This window comes from Phyllostomus discolor, chromosome 8 (genome assembly GCF_004126475.2).
Source record: "Phyllostomus discolor isolate MPI-MPIP mPhyDis1 chromosome 8, mPhyDis1.pri.v3, whole genome shotgun sequence".
Classification (NCBI taxonomy): domain Eukaryota; kingdom Metazoa; phylum Chordata; class Mammalia; order Chiroptera; family Phyllostomidae; genus Phyllostomus; species Phyllostomus discolor.
The window spans coordinates 89,214,623-89,233,240 of NC_040910.2; the positions used below are offsets into that span (position 1 = coordinate 89,214,623).

Consider the following 18,618-nt stretch of genomic DNA (forward strand, 5'->3'; position numbering starts at 1 on the left):
GTTTTATAAAAAATATACATATGGAGACATTTGAAATAAGATTTATTATCTTTATAATTTAGTGGATTCTTTCTTTTTTTTTTAGTGGAGAGTTTCAAAAGGTAATTCTTTTCCTGCAGACGCAAATAAAAGATGATTACCCCTTTTTTCTGTTAAAGAGATACCATAAAAGTTTTTAGTCATGTTGGATATATAGATGAAATAGATATCTATCTATCTATAATATCAATTTAAGTTACACATAACTTTAAAAATTACATTTTTTAATTCTTTTTTTTTTAAGATTTTATTTATGTATTTTCAGAGAGGGAAGGGAGGGAGAAAGAGAGAGAGAAACATTAATGTGCGGTTGCTGGGGACCATGGCCTGCAACCCAGGTATGTGGCCTGGCTGGGAATTGAACCTGCAACACTTTGGTTCGCAGCTCGCTCTCAATCCACTGAGCTACGCCAGCCAGGACTAAAAATTACATTTTATATAAACCAGCTTTTTATTCCAAACTACCTTTTCCTCTCACATTTTATGAAATTTTTTTTCCCCCCAAATTCTTAGGTATCTTTTACATCTGTTTACTATAGGGTCATTGTCTTCACTTATATCAAAGTTCGAAATAATAGCACTTTTGGATTCTGTTCATTCATAGAAAAACTGGTGGTTTTGTTTTTCATTTCATGAGTGTCTTATCATCTTTACAATGTAACCTAATGATTTACTTTTTAAATCTTTTTTAACATGCTTATTTACAAAGATAGTCAACGTATCCAGTTTTGAAGACAGCCTCTGGAAATAACTGCTAGATATATGTTCAGTTTTTTGCCTCTTTTTTTATTAATTCAATTATATGATACATATAATTGAAGTATCCAAAACTAAATTCCTTTTCTTAGAAATGAGAAATTATGTGAAATACCTCATGCTACATTCAGGCATCGAGAATGTGTTCAAAAGTCCTAAGAAGGTTGGGTGGGATGTCATTGATGAGTAGTTTCCAATGGCAGGAGCCATTTCAGAATTGGAATTGGATCTTGGCTCTGCCATTGACTATCTCTGGCTTTGGGCCAGTTTCACAACCTCTCCTGAGTTGCATTGTATGCATCTTTAAATCACAATGCCAGCAACTTTATTGGGTTGGTTTGAGCATTAAATGAGATAATGAAGGTACCCTGACCAATTACGTTCAGTGGGTCGGGTACCATCCAACAAAGTGAAAGGTTGCCTATTCCATTTCTGGTCAGGGCGCACACCTATTTTGCAGGCCAGGTTCCCAGTTGAGAGCATGCAAGAGGCAGTTGATGATCGATCTTTCTCTCACACATCAATGTTTCTCTCCCTCTCTTTTTCCCTCCCTTTCTGAAAATAAATAAATAAAATCTTTTAAAAAAATAATGAAGGTAAAGTATCAGCGACTAGCTTTGTAGTCCATGCCACGTATTTTTATCTGTATAAGCTTACACCGTCATATTTGTAAACTGTCAGGAAATGGCAGCGATCTATGATAAAAGATACACAGATTGTCTGTAGAAACTGTATAGTCTCAAAGATCAGATTATACCATTCTATACAAAATAGTCCAAAGTATGGTTTTTTTTTGTAAAAATGTTTGAAGTAAAAAATAAGAGTAGGAAAATTGTTTTATAATTTTCAGATTATTTATTACAGGTTTGCCAAATTGAATAATGATGTTTAAACATTGACATGTTCTTTATGATTGGATAAATTAACATTATGGTAAACCATAAATCTTCTACAGTTTGTATCATTTGTTATCTTCTCTAAATACCACTGCTGAGGAGCAAGGTGTTCCTGTGTCTAGTAAGGTTGTCCATGTCTCTGTTATTTTCAGTCCAAAAGCTGGGACATTTGTACAGGCTGAAAAACCTTGATAGTACTTTTACTAATTACTTATTATGGAAAGTTACTACTTTTAATAAATTATGATGTGACTTAGAGTCATAAAAATACTTTCATCAGGAAATTAAATTCAGGGTACATTTATATGGGCATATTTTTTAAATTTGGTGCAGCTTCTTAGACTGGGAGAGATTGTAGCTGTACTTACTGCAAAATGGTATTTAGAGCTATTTTGGTTCATGTTTTCCCTCCATGACTTTTCTAGAAACGCTTGGAACAGCAGAAGCCTACAATAATTTCAGCTTCCACAACTTCCCCAACAAACAGTACAACTAGTACCATCTCTCCAGCGCAGAAGGTTATGGTGGCCCCCATAAGTGGTTCAGTTACACCTGGAACTAAAATGGTACTGACTACTAAAGTTGGATCTCCAGCAACAGTAACATTCCAGCAGAACAAGAACTTCCATCAGACCTTTGCTACATGGGTTAAGCAAGGCCAATCAAATTCAGGTACAAAATTGTGATTAAATTAAAGATTACTTTCATTCAAGAAAAAGATTTGCAATCAATTACCTGCTGAAATAAAACATTTCTTTAGAAAATTGTTTTTCTTCTGCAGCAGATTGAGCAAACATGCTGTAACAGTTGGCTTGTTACAGATAATACTCATAATATTACATTACAAAACTCCTCTCTTAAATTATTTCACTTTCACCATTTACATAGTTCACTTTGAGTCGAGAGGATTATTATTATTTTTTTTCTTTTGACAAAAGGAACCACATTTCATGCATTGGTGCCCTTCCTAGAAGTCACTACGTTGCTGGTTATTTTAAATCTAAAGCTTATTAAATGTCTTATACCCTATTAGCCACCAGCACAGCTGCCACATCTGCTACAACCATTGCCAGCACAGGTCAGACGTTCCAAATTACAGGCAATCCAGTCACTATGGCAGGAAAAGTAATTACCAAACTGCCACTTCCTGCAAACAGCAAGATTGTCGCTGTAAATGTGCCAGCAACACAAGGAGGTAAGGGAAATGTGAAGAGTTTTAATTCACATTTGCCAGATCATACCGTTGCCATCATTTTTCATTTCCTTTTCACTGATTTCAGTCCTCAGATACCACATTCTGTGTAGCCCACTGTAAAACCCTGCCACACCTAGTTTCTCCCCAGAAGCCAAGCAACACCTGATGCTTTTTATTAAAAGGGCAGTTGTTAATTACTTCTTCATCTTTTTTTAAGGTGTTGTTCAAGTACAACAAAAAGTACTGGGTATCATTCCATCAAGTACAGGTACGAGTCAGCAAACCTTTACTTCATTCCAGCCCAGGACAGCAACAGTCACAATTAGGCCGAATACCTCAGGCTCTGGAGGGACCGCAAGCACATCACAAGTAAGAATTCTTTATAGGCTTGTTTTGCTTTGAAGTGTTACCCACTTCAGGTTTTTAGAATGACCTTTTCCACAGTTAATCCAGCTTTTAATTTTTCCTTTCCTTTTACATAATCTATGACAAAGTACTGATTTAAAAAGTCTCGTTATATTTCTAAGTAAAAGTGATACATTAATTATTTAACATTTACTTAATAGCATGTTAGTATAGTGTATAAATCATAAGAATTGCTATCTAGGGTTTTATAAAGAAAATTCCTTTATATAAAATACTGGAGAATATAGGACCACCCTAGGAAGCTTGCTGTGCAGCTAAGAAGTAGAACGAAAAATACAGTCCACAACACTGTAACTAGTTTGTAATCAGCTGATGTGTACAACTGTTACATACATCATTTCTTTGGCACTAGTAATATGAAAATGTTTAAAGTTTTGTAGAGTTGAAAATGCTTTGATTCTAACTGTAGAAATGAAAATAGCATGCTCTGTAGTCTCTCCTTTAAAACTATAAAATGACATTTGACTTGTGATCTTACTCTTAATATATCCTGGGTTACAGATAAGTATTGGATCTCAGGGAAAATAGAATGCAACGTTTTTCTGTGAGCAACTATAGTGATTGTAGATTAGAGCTTCACTGGGTCTTGTTTCTTTGTTTTAGTCTGTAGGCTCTTCTTGGTATCTATGACAAGGAATTTCATATGATCTCATTTGAATTAAATTTTCTCTTCTCCCTTTATTCTGATGCTTAATGTAATTTAAAATATAATTTCCAAGAGTCTTTTGTCATTTCTGTAGAATTGTTTACCAACATACAATATTTAAAGATCTATATTCTAAGTCCATCATTCTTTAGTCTTTTAAAAACATTTTAATTCATTGTCTTTTGTGTCATTTATAGGTAATCACAGGGCCTCAGATCCGCCCTGGTATGACGGTGATTAGAACACCACTCCAACAGTCAACACTAGGAAAGGCAATTATTCGAACACCAGTGATGGTACAGCCAGGTATTCCTCCATCCAGTATTATCATTTTACATGTAAACAGCCAGTCCAGGAAATCTGTAATACTCTCTGTATTTGGCACTCTACATACTAGAAAATACCAATTTGAATTAAGACTTCAAAGCATACTAAATTTCTAATCCATTGTAGGATGCATTCATAGATATTATTTCATTTCTGGCATTGCAAAATAGATCCAATTATGCTTACTAAAAATATTTTTTAAGTCCTGGCTCAGTGGATTAAGTGCCAGCCTGTGAACTGAGAAGTCACTGGTTCGATTCCCAGTACGAGCACATGCCTGGGTTGCAAGCCAGGTCCCCAGCTGGGGGCGTGGGAGAAGCATCCGATCAGTGTATCTCTCACACATCGACGTTTGTCTCCCTTTCTTCTCCCTCCCTGTTCCTTCTCTCTAAAAATAAATAAATAAATAAAATCTTCTAAAAATATTTTTAAACCTTCAATAAATAGACTATATACATTCAAATAATTGGAGTAGAAAATGAGTTAAGAAAACAGTCCTTATATCAAAAGATGAAGATACCCTGGCTGGCGTAGCTCAGTGGATTGAGCGCGGGCTGGGAACCAAAGTGTCCCAGGTTTGATTCCCAGCCAGGGTACATTCTTGGGTTGCAGGCCATAACCCCCAGCAACCGCACATTGATGCCTCTCTCTCTCTCTCTCTCTCTCTCTCTCTCTCTCTCTCGCCCTCTCGCTCTCCCTCTCTCTCCCTCGCACTCTCTCTCCCCCTCTCTCCCCCTCTCTCCCTCTCTCTCTCCCTCTCTAAAAATAAATAAATAAAATCTTAAAAAAAAAAAGATGAAGATAAAAGCAAGAAAACAGCTAAGAAGCATTTAAATAGAATAAAGCAAGATTACAAGACAGTGCCAGCCCTTTATTAATGTGAATAGGCTAAAGCTCCCATATTAAAATTTGAAGAATGTAAAGATGATTGAAAAAAAAATCCAACTATACATTTTTGAGAAACATGACTAAAGTCAAATCACCACAAAAGGTTAAAAATCAAAAGATGGGCAAAGCTATTTGAAATTAAAGGCCAAAAAAAGAAAAAGAAAGAGGGAAGCAATAATAAGGATAAGAATAATCCTGCTAATATAGGACAGAGTAGAATTTACTGTTTTCAGAAAACCTTAATTGGGGCAAAGAAGGTATTGTAGAGTGGCTTAAAGACAAAGGTACAATGAAAATGCAATCTGGAATCTTTATGAACTAAAGATTATCACTGAAATGTATTAATCAAAAATTATTTGAAATTGAAGTGAGATCAACAGAAGCATAGTACACCAAAAATAGACCATATATCAATTTTTGTACCTTCAGGAATACACATTGGTTTTAAATATTTTGGATGATTGTATGAAAGTAGTCATATAATGTATCATCGGTGAAGAAACCTTAATGAATTTGAAAAAGTGGAATGTTGTTAGGCCACATTCTTTGTAATAAAGCTTTAAATTAATGTATTAAAGTATTATAGTAATAACTGTTACTTGCTTAGAAATTTAAAAATAATATTTCCTCATAAGTAAATTTTAAGTTCAACGTCAAATGTGTAATTTCACATGGATTATCAAGTAGCACCTAAGCTATGCTGTCAAAGCTGAACTCAGAAGCAAATGCATTCTTTAATAAATCCTTCACCTACTCTAGGTAGTTGAAGTACATTGGTGAACATAACAATCCAAAAAAGCCATTTTCTTAATGGTTAAATCTTTTTTTTTTTTTTTAAGATATTTTATTTATTTATTTATTTATTTTTAGAGAGGGAAGGGAGGGAGAAAGAGAGAGAGAGAAACATCAACGTGCAGTTGCTGGGGGCCATGGCCTGCAACCCAGGCATGTGCCCTGATTGGGAATCGAACCTGCGATGCTTTGGTTCGCAGCCCGCACTCAATCCACTGAGCTATGCCAACCAGGGCTTACTGGTTAAATCTTAACAAAAAGTTAGAAAAATATTTAAAATCTTACATGAAAAGGAGGAGGAAGTAAAATAAAAATACAAATATAATTAGAAAACAAGTCAAATATTATTAAAATAAGCCTTTTGTTTGCAAATCTGATCTTTAGAAAAGATAATAAAATGCTAGTTTCAAAAATTAGGCATGAGAAAGTACTTTAAAAATAGGATAAACTTTTAAAAATCTAAACAGAATTGTTTACAGGTATCCTTGTGTTAAAACATTGAAAAGTCTCACTATCTGTGGTCAGGAATTAAATCTTTTGAATAATTAGACATATATATATTACTATTATTATAAATTTCAAATCTCAGTGACTCATGTCAAGGGAAGAAAATTTGGAAAATTTTGCCATATTATTACCTATAAAATATAATTCTAGATGTCATTATTTTAATGGTAAAATTCTTCGAAAAGATTAGGAAACAAACAATTCCTTCTTATGAAAAACAGCTACAGAGCCCTGGCTGGTGTACTTCAGTGGATTGAGTCCTGGCCTACTAATCAAAGGGTCTCTTCGGTTCCCTGTCAGGGCACATGCCTGGGTTGCAGGCCAGGTCACCAGTAGGGGGTGTGTGAGAGGCAGCCACACATTGATGTTTCTCTCCCTCTCTTCCTTGCTCCCCCCCTCTCTAATTAATTAATTAATCTTTTAAGAAAAAGTTCTAAGCCCTGGCTGGCGTAGCTCAGTGGATTGAGCGCGGGCTGGGAACCAAAGTGTCCCAGGTTCGATTCCCAGCCAGGGTACATTCCTGTCTCTCTCTCTGTTTCTCTCTCTCTCTCTCTCCCCCCCTTCCTTCCCTCCCTAAGAATAAATAAATAAAATCTTTAAAAAAAATAAAAAGAAAAAAGAAAAAGTTCTAGAACATGGGGAAAGAAGATTAAATTTTTTCCTGTTCATTTTACAAATTGAGTATAATTCTAATAAGAAATATAGCATAGTTTTAAGCAGTCTTTTTCTAATGCCCAAGCAGGATTTATCACAGAAAACAAAGTATGATTTATTATTTCAGTTAATGCTACAGGGACAATTGATAAAAATCAATATCCATTCCTGTTTAAAAATAGATGTCAGACAGGTAACTGAAAGATAAAATAATGTAAAGGGGGAAAAACTATAGGTGATAAATGATTATGTTCTTAGAAAAGCTGAGAAAATGGATGATTGCAAGATACAAAGAGCCTTTGTTCCCTACAGCCTTGTGTAGCTGCGAATGTGTGTTTGACTTGTATGTGAATTTATAAAGCTTCAATATGAGTGGGGCTGTTGTGTCAAAGGAAAAGCAAGATGGCCACTGGGGCTGGTAGGACCCAGTGAAGATGAGAAGAGTTATAGCAGCTGTGGTCATGAGAGGCGCTGTGGGTGGGTCAGTGAGCGCTGTATGTGTTTGAGTGTGCATGAATCAGTTTATCCCTGTTTCTTCCCTACACTAGCCTTTCCTGCAGGGCAGTCCACAGGCTCCCAGGGTGTAATAAAAAAGTTTAAATTTTTGTAATTGCATTTTGATGATAATCTAAAAATAACATGTATGTATTGTGGATTATCACTGAATGACCGTCAGATAATCAGTTGCTACCAACCTGTTACCCATCTGTGTTTATGATGATACCATATCAGTACCAGGTGATCAACTGAAGTAACCTTTCATGCAGTGTTCTTTGACCTGCAGTATGGTGATGTACTGTTGAGGTACAGATTCTCAAATTAAAGCACTTGACTACACCTGCTGTATGACTTTTTTGATTCATCTTGAAAAATGGATGAGGATAACTAAGAAAAGTTTAGAAGAAAGAATAATAATGGGAACCTTGCACTGCCAGTTGTTAAAGTGTATTTTTAGCCCCCAGAGTTAGAAGCATGATACCAAAGGAAAGAAGACCAAGATGCATTGTATGTGAGAATGTGCTGTGTGACAAAGGTGGTGTGTTTGAATCAGAAAGAGGACTGGATTAATGAGGAAATGATAACTGGGATCATTAGTTTTGTGGGGGAATAGACAACATACACTGTGATTAAGAATATATTGGGGAAGATATATCTGACTAGAGAATACAAGAAAACTTGAAGAGCAGTAAGTAAAGCATAAAGAAAATCCACATGAAAAAACTTTTATAGGTTTATAAATAAAAGGCAGACAGCAAAGTGGAAAAATACATTTTTGCTATTTAGTCATATATCTTTAATGTGTAAAAAGCAACTATGAGAAAATAAAAAATGAATTACAATGACTTGACAGTTTTGTATGCTGACTATAGTAATTAAAGAAATTCAAGTATTGTGATCATATTCTTTCTGATTGCTGAAATATTTTACTTTAGCGATAGTATCTAGGACTTTATTGTTCACTGAAGTTGGCACTCAGTTATGGTGGGAGTATGAATTGATACAACCTTTCTAAAATTCAAGTTGTGCTGTGTTCCTACTATGAATCTAGTAACTGTGGAGGTGTTTATTCTAAGGAAATATTTAGAAGTCCATAAAGATGTATAAGCAAGGATTTTACTATAGAGTTTTTTTAAAAGGAAAAAAGGAAGGTATTCTAAATGTCAAAATATGCAGTTGTATACATATGCAATCATATTGACCATCAGTCATTAAAAGAAATATACACAGAAATGTGCATGCACAGGAGAAAAGGAAATTAATACCAAACTTCAAAAATGTGATATTCTTCACTAATTAATAAAGAATAGTACTTTGTAAAACTAGCTCCCAGATAATTACTCTTAGCAGCCATCCTACAGGAAGCAGATTGGAAGGGAATCCCACTTCCCTTTTTCCAGTTTCTGTAAGTTAAATGAGAAATGGTAGTTTTTAGAAGACTTCAGAACTTCATTCATCAGTAGTTTTTATTGAACAGTAACTGTGAATGCATTCTTTGAGCACTTTGCCCAAGTACAGGCATGTCTCGGAGATAACTGCTTGTTTGGTTCCAAGCCGTTAAGATAAAGCAAATGTTGCAAGTTGTAATCATTTTGTTGGTGGCAGGTCTTGACTTCAATTTGTTTTAAAAAAAAAAAAAAAGGGTAACATCTGTAGAGCTCATCAAAAAGAAGCACAGTAAGACGAGGATATAATGGTCCTTCCCCTCATACTTCTCCCAAACTATCTGACACAGATCTGTAGGAAAAGCCTGTTTATAATTGACCCAGAATATTTCAGATTGTGTTTTGTTTAAAATTCATATGAAATAATTTTATATTAAGTATTTCAATGTCCTATTCCTAAGGAAAGGCAGCCTTATAAATGGTATATTTTACATATTATTCTCTGTCTTCCCTATTGTCATTTTGACTTTAAACATACAGGAAGAATATTTAATTGCTTTTCCACTGTACTACAAATAGCAGGAGCTGGAGGCAATCAGTGATACGACTGAAAACAAGCTCACTGATTTGCATGTATATGTCTGAACGCATCCTTGAGCTGCTGGCATCCCGTAAGGTTTTCTTGAAAATGGAAAAGAATACATTCATCTGAAGTGTTAAAGTATTTGAACTCAAAATGCTAAGGGCCTATAAATATTTGTAATGCTTTGCTGTTTGCCTAGGTACTCCTCAGCAAGTGGTGACTCAGATCATCAGAGGTCAGCCTGTTTCCACTGCAATCTCTGCCCCTAATGCAGTTTCCTCAACACCTGGGCAGAAAGGATTAACGTCAGGAACATCCACTGCAAATCTGCAGCCTTCGACCTCACAGTCCCCTCGCCCCCAACAAGGACAGGTGAAGCTTACCATGGCTCAGCTCACTCAGTTAACACAGGGTCACGTAAGTAATGCACCATCATTTTGACTTCAGAGGTGACTGTATTTATTCTTGTTGTAACTTTAAGAGTACTTATTTTCAGAAACTATAAAAGCACTTGTTTTGAGTAAGAAATGGCCGCTTTTTAGGGTTAAACAAAAGTACTTTTTACAGGCAGTATATGATAAGCCTCACCTATTTAGAGTCCTTAGACCAGGAGCTGTAACAGTGAGAGGGGTACCCCTTTTAACCACCAAAATGTTATTGATTGACCCATTTCCATGGGAAAAATAAGATTTGAGTACATCAGGTTGCTTCCTTGCAAGGCTCAATATTATCAATTATTCTAATAGTAATCAGTAGATTGAATAGATTGAAGGTTCCCATGGAACTTGATAAGCTGACTTTTTAAAAAGATTTTATTTATTTATTTTTAGACAGAGGGAAAGGGAGGGAGAATGAGGGAGAGAAACATCAATGTGTGGTTGCCCCTTGGGTTTCCCCCACTGGGGACCCAGACTGCAACCCAGGCATGTGCCCTGACCAGGAATCAAACCAGTAATTCTTTGGTTCTCAGACCCACACTCAGTCCACTGAGCTACACCAGCCAGGGAGATAAGCTGATTTTTTAAATTTATATGGAAGTATAAAGGATCAAGAATTGCTGTCGTACTTTTGAAAAACTGGAGAATTTGTTCTACATAATAACCTGATACCAAAACTTAGTATAATGCTTCATTAATTAATAGAGTAAGATATAAACACAAGGATAGGTAGACCTCCAGAACAATATAAAAAGTACAGAAAATGACCCATGCCTGTGTGGCAATGGATTTGGCGTTGCAGATCATTGAGGAAAGGACACTTTCAGTAAAAGGTGCTGGGACAGTTGAATAGATATGGGAAACCATGAGATTAGACACTACCTCACTCAGTTTTCATAACTTTTGTGTCGAAAAGGGTTTATTAAACACACAGAAAACACTACCCATAGATGAAAATTTAGTGAATTCAACTACATTATAAAAGAGAGTGAAAAGAATGAGAAAGTATAAATACAACCAAACAAGGAATACATGAAGAATTAATATAAATTAAGAAGAAAAATTCTGTAGCTCAGTGTAAAAAAGAGAGAGCTACACCAGCTAACCCTTTTGAGAAGAAAGGACATCTAAATGCTAAACTTTATTGGTAATGAGGGAAATGCTTTTGAAAGCCATATACATAAGAGATTGGTATAAATTAAAATGCCAGACAAAATGAAGAGTTAAAGACACAACACACAGAATGAATCCTTTGTGCACAACTGGTAGTGGTAGTATAAACTGGTTGAACCATTTTGGAAAACTAGACATTACCTAGCAAAGCTGAAGATATGTGTGCCCCAGGTCCCAGTGGTTCTGTTTCCAGGTGTATTGCCTAGAGAGGATCTGTTGATATGAGCACCAGCATAATGAATGTCCATGACAGCATTGTTCAGAAGTGAAAACTGGGAACAACCCAAATGTCCATGTATGATCGATCAGTTAGATAAATAAATTCTGCTATAGTCCTACAAACTTACATTGCAATTCCATTTGTGTAAAATTCAGAAACAGGCAAAAGCGGCTATATTGTGTAGGGACAGAGGGCGACTGCATTGCCTACCTAGCGGGGGTGCTATTCTCATATTTTTTTGTGGGTGGTGCTCCTGAAGTTGTGACCCTTTAAAGATCTATACATGAGTAGGAGCACTCTGAAGGAATGCAACATTACCATCACAGTGAAAATAGTAGTTGCTCTAGGGAACAGAAAGGAATTAAAATCAAAACAGGTCACATGGGGGTGCTTCTTAGATACTGGCAGTGGTGACCTGAGGCCTGGTGTTACAGAGGTTCATTTGGTGTTTTAAGTATTTTTGAATGCATACAAAAAATAGTTTAGAAAAGCAAGAGTAAATAAGGGACTCATGAGTAAAGTATGTGTTGCTGAGATTTCATACATGAATTTTGTAGCACAAAGTTTGACTGTTGGTAATTTGTGGTATATTGTTTCTACTTTTGCTTTCTACTTCTCCTTCATGTTGCTAATAGTTAAGGTTACCAGGTTAGTAAGTCCTGGACAGAAGAGGCGGTACATGCAGAGTTTTAATTCCTGGTCCCCATGTTCATAACTGCTTGGACATTAGTGACTCTCCTGACTTGGTATTTGCTTTCCACGTCTGAAAGCCTAAGCCTAGATAATTTGGTAAATATGGGAAACCCAGCAGACCCAGTTCCTCATTTTATCTCACCTTCAGCTTGCTCTCTAACTTTGGGCAAGGAACATGAACTTTCCAACTTGAGTTTCTTAATTGCTAATAAGATCATAGTAATATTTTCTCACCCTACTTCACAAAGTTACAAGTTCATTGTGAGAAAAATCACGAGGCAGGCAGTATGTGTAAAGTTGCTTCAAAATTATAAAATGATATGAATATAAGATGCTGAAAATCAGAATTTTTTGTTGATGTTAGCATTTCACTTCAGTGTCCTTATAGTAGTCCCCCCTTATTTGTAGGGGATTCATTCCAAGACCCCTGTGAATGCCCGAAACCATGGACTGTACCAAACCCTATGTATATTATGTTTTTCCCAAACACACATACGTTTTCGTTCAAAGGAAGCACCTTATAGCTCCTCTTTGGCGTATCTGAATGACTAGTATCGCTGCCCTTGTGCTTTGGGGGCATTATTAAGTAAAATAAAGATCACTTGAATGCAACAAGCACTGTGGTAGTGAGACAGTTGACTGATAACCAAGAGGGTTGCTAAAGTGACTAACGGCGGGAGCACGTGCAGCATAGACAAGATGAGCTGGACAAAGGGGTGATTCCCAGTCTGGGGGCTTGAAGCAGTCAGTGCACAATTACATCACACTCCTCATGATGGCACACAATTTAAAATTTATGAATCATGTATTTCTTAAATTTTCCATTTAATACATCCATGCAGCACTTGGCTGTGGGTAACTTGAAATTGCGGAAAGTAAAACCATGGTTAAGGGGGGGGGTGTGTTGTATTTTAAAATTTGGATGATTTAGATCTGGAGCAATGCTGTTACTTACAGATTTGTGGCTGTCCATTTGGAGAGCTTGGACCGGAACACTCTGGGTTGTTAGTTCATGGTTTTTCTAATAAACAGCCTCAGTCTTTTTAAATAAATATTCTTATATTAGCTTATCTGAATTCCTTCTGGTGCCATTCCATAGACATTTAAAAACATATTTTCATTATGTTATAGGATCTTTTAATATAAAAATGGTATACTTACAGATTGATGCTTTGAATTCTGTTTACATGTTATGTGTTTTTTTCCATAGGGTGGGAATCAAGGTTTGACAGTAGTAATTCAAGGACAAGGTCAAACTACTGGACAGTTGCAGTTGATACCTCAAGGGGTGACTATACTTCCAGGTCCAGGACAGCAGCTGATGCAAGCTGCGATGCCAAATGGTACTGTTCAACGATTCCTCTTTACCCCATTGGCAACAACAGCCACAGCTGCCAGCACCACCACCACCACCACTGTTTCCACCACAGCAGCAGGTAGAACTTGGGTTTATCGGAAGCACTGCATGTTATTGCCACAAGTTCCTGGGCTAGCAGAGGGGATAAGAGATGAATGCTTGTCTTGGGAAGGATATACCTCAAGCTAGTAAGCCTAACAGTTGGCTGGTCAGCCTCACAACATCTCAACAAGATCTCTTATTTTTACAGACTCTTTCACCTTTACCCCTCATAAAATATATAGAAAGGGAGGTGAGGGGGTGTAATCGTGGTAATAACTACTCTCACATTCCTTGGAAGTCTTATAGGCACTGGTTGAACCATGGAGTTAATCGTAGGATGGGTGGGTATGTAGATCCAGATCATAACCTGCAAGTGAGAGCTGCAGGTTCAGAACCACTTCGTTTGCTTTCTGCAAGCTGCTGTGGTCACTAACCGCCACCATACCCTAGGAGCAAAATGAGGGTGAGCACTTGCCTGGGCCAAAAGGCCTGGCTGATTTCCAGAGCCTGAGCCTTACTTTGGAAATTAGCTATCTGGAGAGGCAGCAAAGTGTGCAGGTGGTGGCCATAAAACAGGGCCCACACTCCCCAATTTCAAAGATTCCTAACCCAAGTTTGTCTAAATGGAGCCTTTCTAAGGCATCAGTCCTTTATTCTGAAATACAGAATTCTCACCTTTAGAAAATCCCCTTCAAATTCTTCTTTAATCTTGGTCTTATGTTCTTCCAGAATAATAGAATTATTTGGTTTTTCTTTCTCACAGGTACAGGTGAACAAAGACAGAGTAAATTATCACCCCCGACACAGGTGCAACCAGCCAAAACCCTGCCACCAGCTCAGTCATCAAGTGCGAATCCTCCGGAATCCCAGCCACAGGCTGCTCAGCCTTCAGCTCAGCCCCAGCCCCAAGCTCAGCCCCAGTCCCCAGCTCAACCTGAAGCTCAGCCTCAGCCTGAAGTTCAGACCCAAACAACTGTTGCATCCCATGTCCCTTCTGAAGCACAACCCACCCAAGCGCAGTCATCCAAACCCCAAGTTGCAGTACAGTGTCAGCCTCAAAGTAATGTTCAAGGACAGCCTCCTGCTTGCGTCCAAAGTCCACCACCACCACAGGCTCGAATACGTCCATCAACTCCATCCCAGGTGTCTCCTGGTCAGCAATCCCAGGTTCAGACTACAACCTCACAACCGATTCCAATTCAGCCACATACATCTCTTCAGATACCTTCCCAGGGCCAGCCACAGTCACAACCCCAGGTACAGTCTTCACCTCAAACTCTTTCATCGGGACAGACGTTAAGTCAAGTTACTGTTTCATCCCCATCCTGTCCTCAGCTACAAATACAGCAGCCACAGCCCCAAGTCATTGCTGTGCCTCAGCTGCAACAACAAGTCCAGGTTCTCTCTCAGATCCAGTCGCAGGTTGTGGCTCAGATACAGGCTCAGCAAGGTGGTGTGCCCCAGCAAATCAAACTCCAGTTACCTATTCAAATTCAGCAAAGCAGTCCTGTGCAGACTCACCAGATTCAGAATGTGGTTACAGTGCAGGCAGCCAGTGTGCAAGAGCAGTTGCAAAGGGTTCAGCAACTCAGGGATCAGCAGCAAAAGAAGAAACAGCAACAGATAGAAATTAAGCGGGAACACACCCTCCAAGCTTCTAATCAAAGTGAAATCATTCAGAAACAGGTAAAGTTATTAAGTAAAAGCAGCATGTTCAGTAGCTTGAATTATTGTGCTGTGCATTAGACTTAGTGTTTGGTTGTGTTAGGTTTCCTAAATGAGACAGAAGTCATTGATGTTTCACTTGAGAAACAGCACTGGTTTGACCAAAATATTGAATGAGTATTATGGTTTGGAACTCTTTGTTGGCAGTAGTCAGTGCTTATTAGAAAAACTACCTGCATTTTGGGAAAACTAAGATGGAAAGAATGGAGTTAGGAGTTGAAATAGCATTAATAGAAAACTGGAAGGTTTAATGAAGTTTTAAGTCCACTTCAGGCCTCATAGCAATTTGTTTGAAGTTATTTACAGTTGTCATCCCTTAGTTGCATGTAGACAAAGCAAATTATAGACTGGTTAAACTCATTTGCATTTCTAGCCACACCTTTGTAACTAAGTATTAAATATTACTCCATAGCTTACATGTAAAGTGGCATTATGCAGTAGCATCTTAGTGAAGTAAGGTAATTTAGATGAGTAAGATTTATTCTACTTAAAATGAAGTCACATGTATAACATTACCGTAAAAAGTTCCCTTTGCATCTACAACATGCACTGCCTGGCACTAGTCAGGAGTTTGAGTGTGGATTTCAAGTGTTCCCATGTCATGAGACCTGCATTCATTCCCCGGGTCTCTGATTCACAGCCCCTGAAACTCACTTGTCCTCTAGCCGTATCCTCACTAAAACTGCCTCTTTCCAGCCATCCAAGGTCATTGTAATGATTGAATGAGGTGGTGTATGTAGAAGCACTTTTATTTTGTTTTATTGACATGTATTTGACATATAGCATTGTGTAAATTTAAGGTATACAACATGTTGGTTTCATGCATTTATATATTATAATGTTGCTATTGTAATGTTAACTAGTACCTCTGTCATGTCACATAATTATCATTTCTTTTTAGTGTTTCCAATAATTTTTTTAAAAGATTTTGTGTATTTATTTTTAGAGATGGGGGAGGTAGGAAGAAAGAGAGGGAGAGAAACATTGATGTATGAGAGTCACATCAATCGGTTGCCTCTCACATACCCCCATCCAGGGACCTGGCACGAAACCCAGGCATGTGTCCTGACTAGGAATTGAACCGGCGACCATTTGGTTTGCAGGCCAGCACTCTACTGAGCCACACCAGCAAGGGCTAGAAGCACTTTTTAAATAGTAAAAGAGTTTAAAAGACCTATAGTAATAGAATTATAAAATTACCATAATATGTAATATGTTAAAATGTATTATTACTCAGATCTTAATATTGTATAGTCTATAAATTGAAATTTATATATCGCAATATCTGTCTTTACCCTAATATCTTTAGCCTATTTGCAGGATAGGGATGGAGAGAATCCTTAAAATTAATGCCATAATGTTAAAAACATGGCCTTTAGAGGATAATGGTGGGGCTAGAATTACATATATAGTTTTTATTTTGTCTCAGGATCTCTGTATAAGATTATTTCTACCTTTCAGTGTTATGAGGAATAAATGAGGCATTGTCAATATGTGGTAAGCACCCAGACCATATATAGCTCTAATTTTATTTGTGTGTGGTAGAAAATTCTTACTTTCTTTGGGAAACACATACTTATGCTCAGGTTTCTATTGTTATCTGTGTACCAACTTGTAGTCATTATAAAATATGCACTTTGGATTTTGTTCTGTCCTGAAGGTGGTGATGAAACATAATGCTGTAATAGAACATTTAAAACAGAAAAAGACCATGACTCCAGCTGAAAGAGAAGAGAATCAAAGGTAGGGAGAGATGTTTATAACCCAGTAAAGGGTCTCATTGTGTATCAGTCTCTTCTCTTTAGCATACAGATGCACAAGTTCTGAGTTTATGTTTTTTAATCTCAACTGAAGTTAATTAAATGAGAAACCCTGCACAAATAAGTTCTAATAGCTGATTTGAATCACTCTTTGGAGCTTTACAGTCACTGAATGTTTGTGTATCACCTGTAGAGACATCAAAAATCTTAAGCCCTACAGAATGAAATACCCAGCGTTACATAGGTTGTGTATTTCTCTCTAGAATGATTGTCTGTAACCAGGTGATGAAGTATATTTTGGATAAGATAGATAAAGAAGAAAAACAAGCAGCAAAAAAACGGAAGCGTGAAGAGAGTGTGGAACAGAAACGTAGCAAGCAGAATGCTACCAAGCTCTCTGCCCTGCTCTTCAAACACAAAGAGCAACTTAAAGCTGAAATTCTGAAAAAGAGAGCTCTCTTGGACAAAGATCTACAAATCGAAGTGCAGGTAAGAAGGTATTCCCTTTCCTTCCATGTCCAGTTTTTAGCATCTAATTGTATTCTTTTTTCCCTTGAAATTTTGGTTAAACTTAAAATTTCAGCTTGATTTCTAGAATTTACATTTTTATGTATTTAGTAAAAAGCTGTGGGACACATCTTAGAGATTTTGTATCGAAATGAATGTTGTAACCTCTAAAGTAGGCACTCTTTAAGAGCTGAGTAAAACATTTGCGAACTCTCTTGGGAATAGCTTTTATTCTCTGGGACATAGTCGTGCCAAAAGTTATTAGGAGCCAACTTTCATGAGAAAGGTAGACAGAAAAACTGTGAAATAATGTTGAAAATAAAAAAATAAAGTGTGCCCATTAAATAATAGTACATTTCTTCCTGGCCTTGGAAATGATCTGGCAAGCATTACTGTTCCTCTGCTTATTTGGGGAATTTATTGAAAAATGGAAGAAAACATTTATTCAGATATATTTAAATAGCTTTTTAAAAAGAGGAGAAGGCTACATAAAGCATCCCTAAAAGATCCTTGTATATTTTAAGAAAGTTAGAAACATTAAAATAATTGATCAGCTCCAAAATCAGCATAACTCTAAGACATTAGAGATCTTCCTACTAATGTCAGAAACCAGATTACAGTGCCTAAAACTGACATCGTTATTTAGTGTCTCTAGAAATTCTAGCTAATGTGTTAAGCCAACAAAGATCAAAGAAGACAGTGTTGTTATTGTGTGTGATACTATTATTATATCAAAATCCCAAAAGAAAAATTATTAAAATTTGTGAGAGAATTAATTAAGGTAGTCGATTAGTGTCAGGACTGCAAACATCGTTAAGGTATAATAAACAAATGAGTGAATTCACAGAAGGCAGCAGAATATATAATACACTCCCTCCCACTTGAAGAAATATTTTATAGGTCAAATTTCAGCGTAAAAAAGGAAAGCAGAAAAATAACAGAAGGAAACATGATTGTAATTTTTGTGATATTAGGGTGAGGAAAATCACTCCCAAGCATCACAGATTTCCAGTGCCACAAAGGAAAAAGATAGATAAGATGGCATGAGGAAAAAAATTAATGTAGGAAAAAAAATACCATAGACAACATTGTAAAACAGTTGACAAATAGGG

The 18,618-nt window shown here is 36.9% G+C and overlaps 1 protein-coding gene across 15 annotated transcripts in view; it reads left to right on the forward strand.

Annotated features, from left to right (window-relative positions):
- BPTF (bromodomain PHD finger transcription factor) overlaps positions 1–18,618 on the forward strand; it is a 128,209-nt gene that overhangs the window by 91,541 nt on the left and 18,050 nt on the right. For 10 of the 15 annotated variants that reach the window (XM_036033474.1, XM_036033473.1, XM_036033470.1 and 7 more), the window contains 9 exons: positions 2,117–2,363; positions 2,725–2,886; positions 3,104–3,255; positions 4,156–4,264; positions 9,792–10,009; positions 13,326–13,551; positions 14,278–15,200; positions 16,900–16,982; positions 17,263–17,488. In XM_036033474.1, the coding sequence (XP_035889367.1) occupies positions 2,117–2,363; positions 2,725–2,886; positions 3,104–3,255; positions 4,156–4,264; positions 9,792–10,009; positions 13,326–13,551; positions 14,278–15,200; positions 16,900–16,982; positions 17,263–17,488 (2,346 nt within the window). The remainder of the gene's footprint in view (positions 1–2,116; positions 2,364–2,724; positions 2,887–3,103; positions 3,256–4,155; positions 4,265–9,791; positions 10,010–13,325; positions 13,552–14,277; positions 15,201–16,899; positions 16,983–17,262; positions 17,489–18,618) is intronic. The other 5 variants (XM_036033475.1, XM_036033482.1, XM_036033483.1 and 2 more) reach the window with 3 other exon arrangements.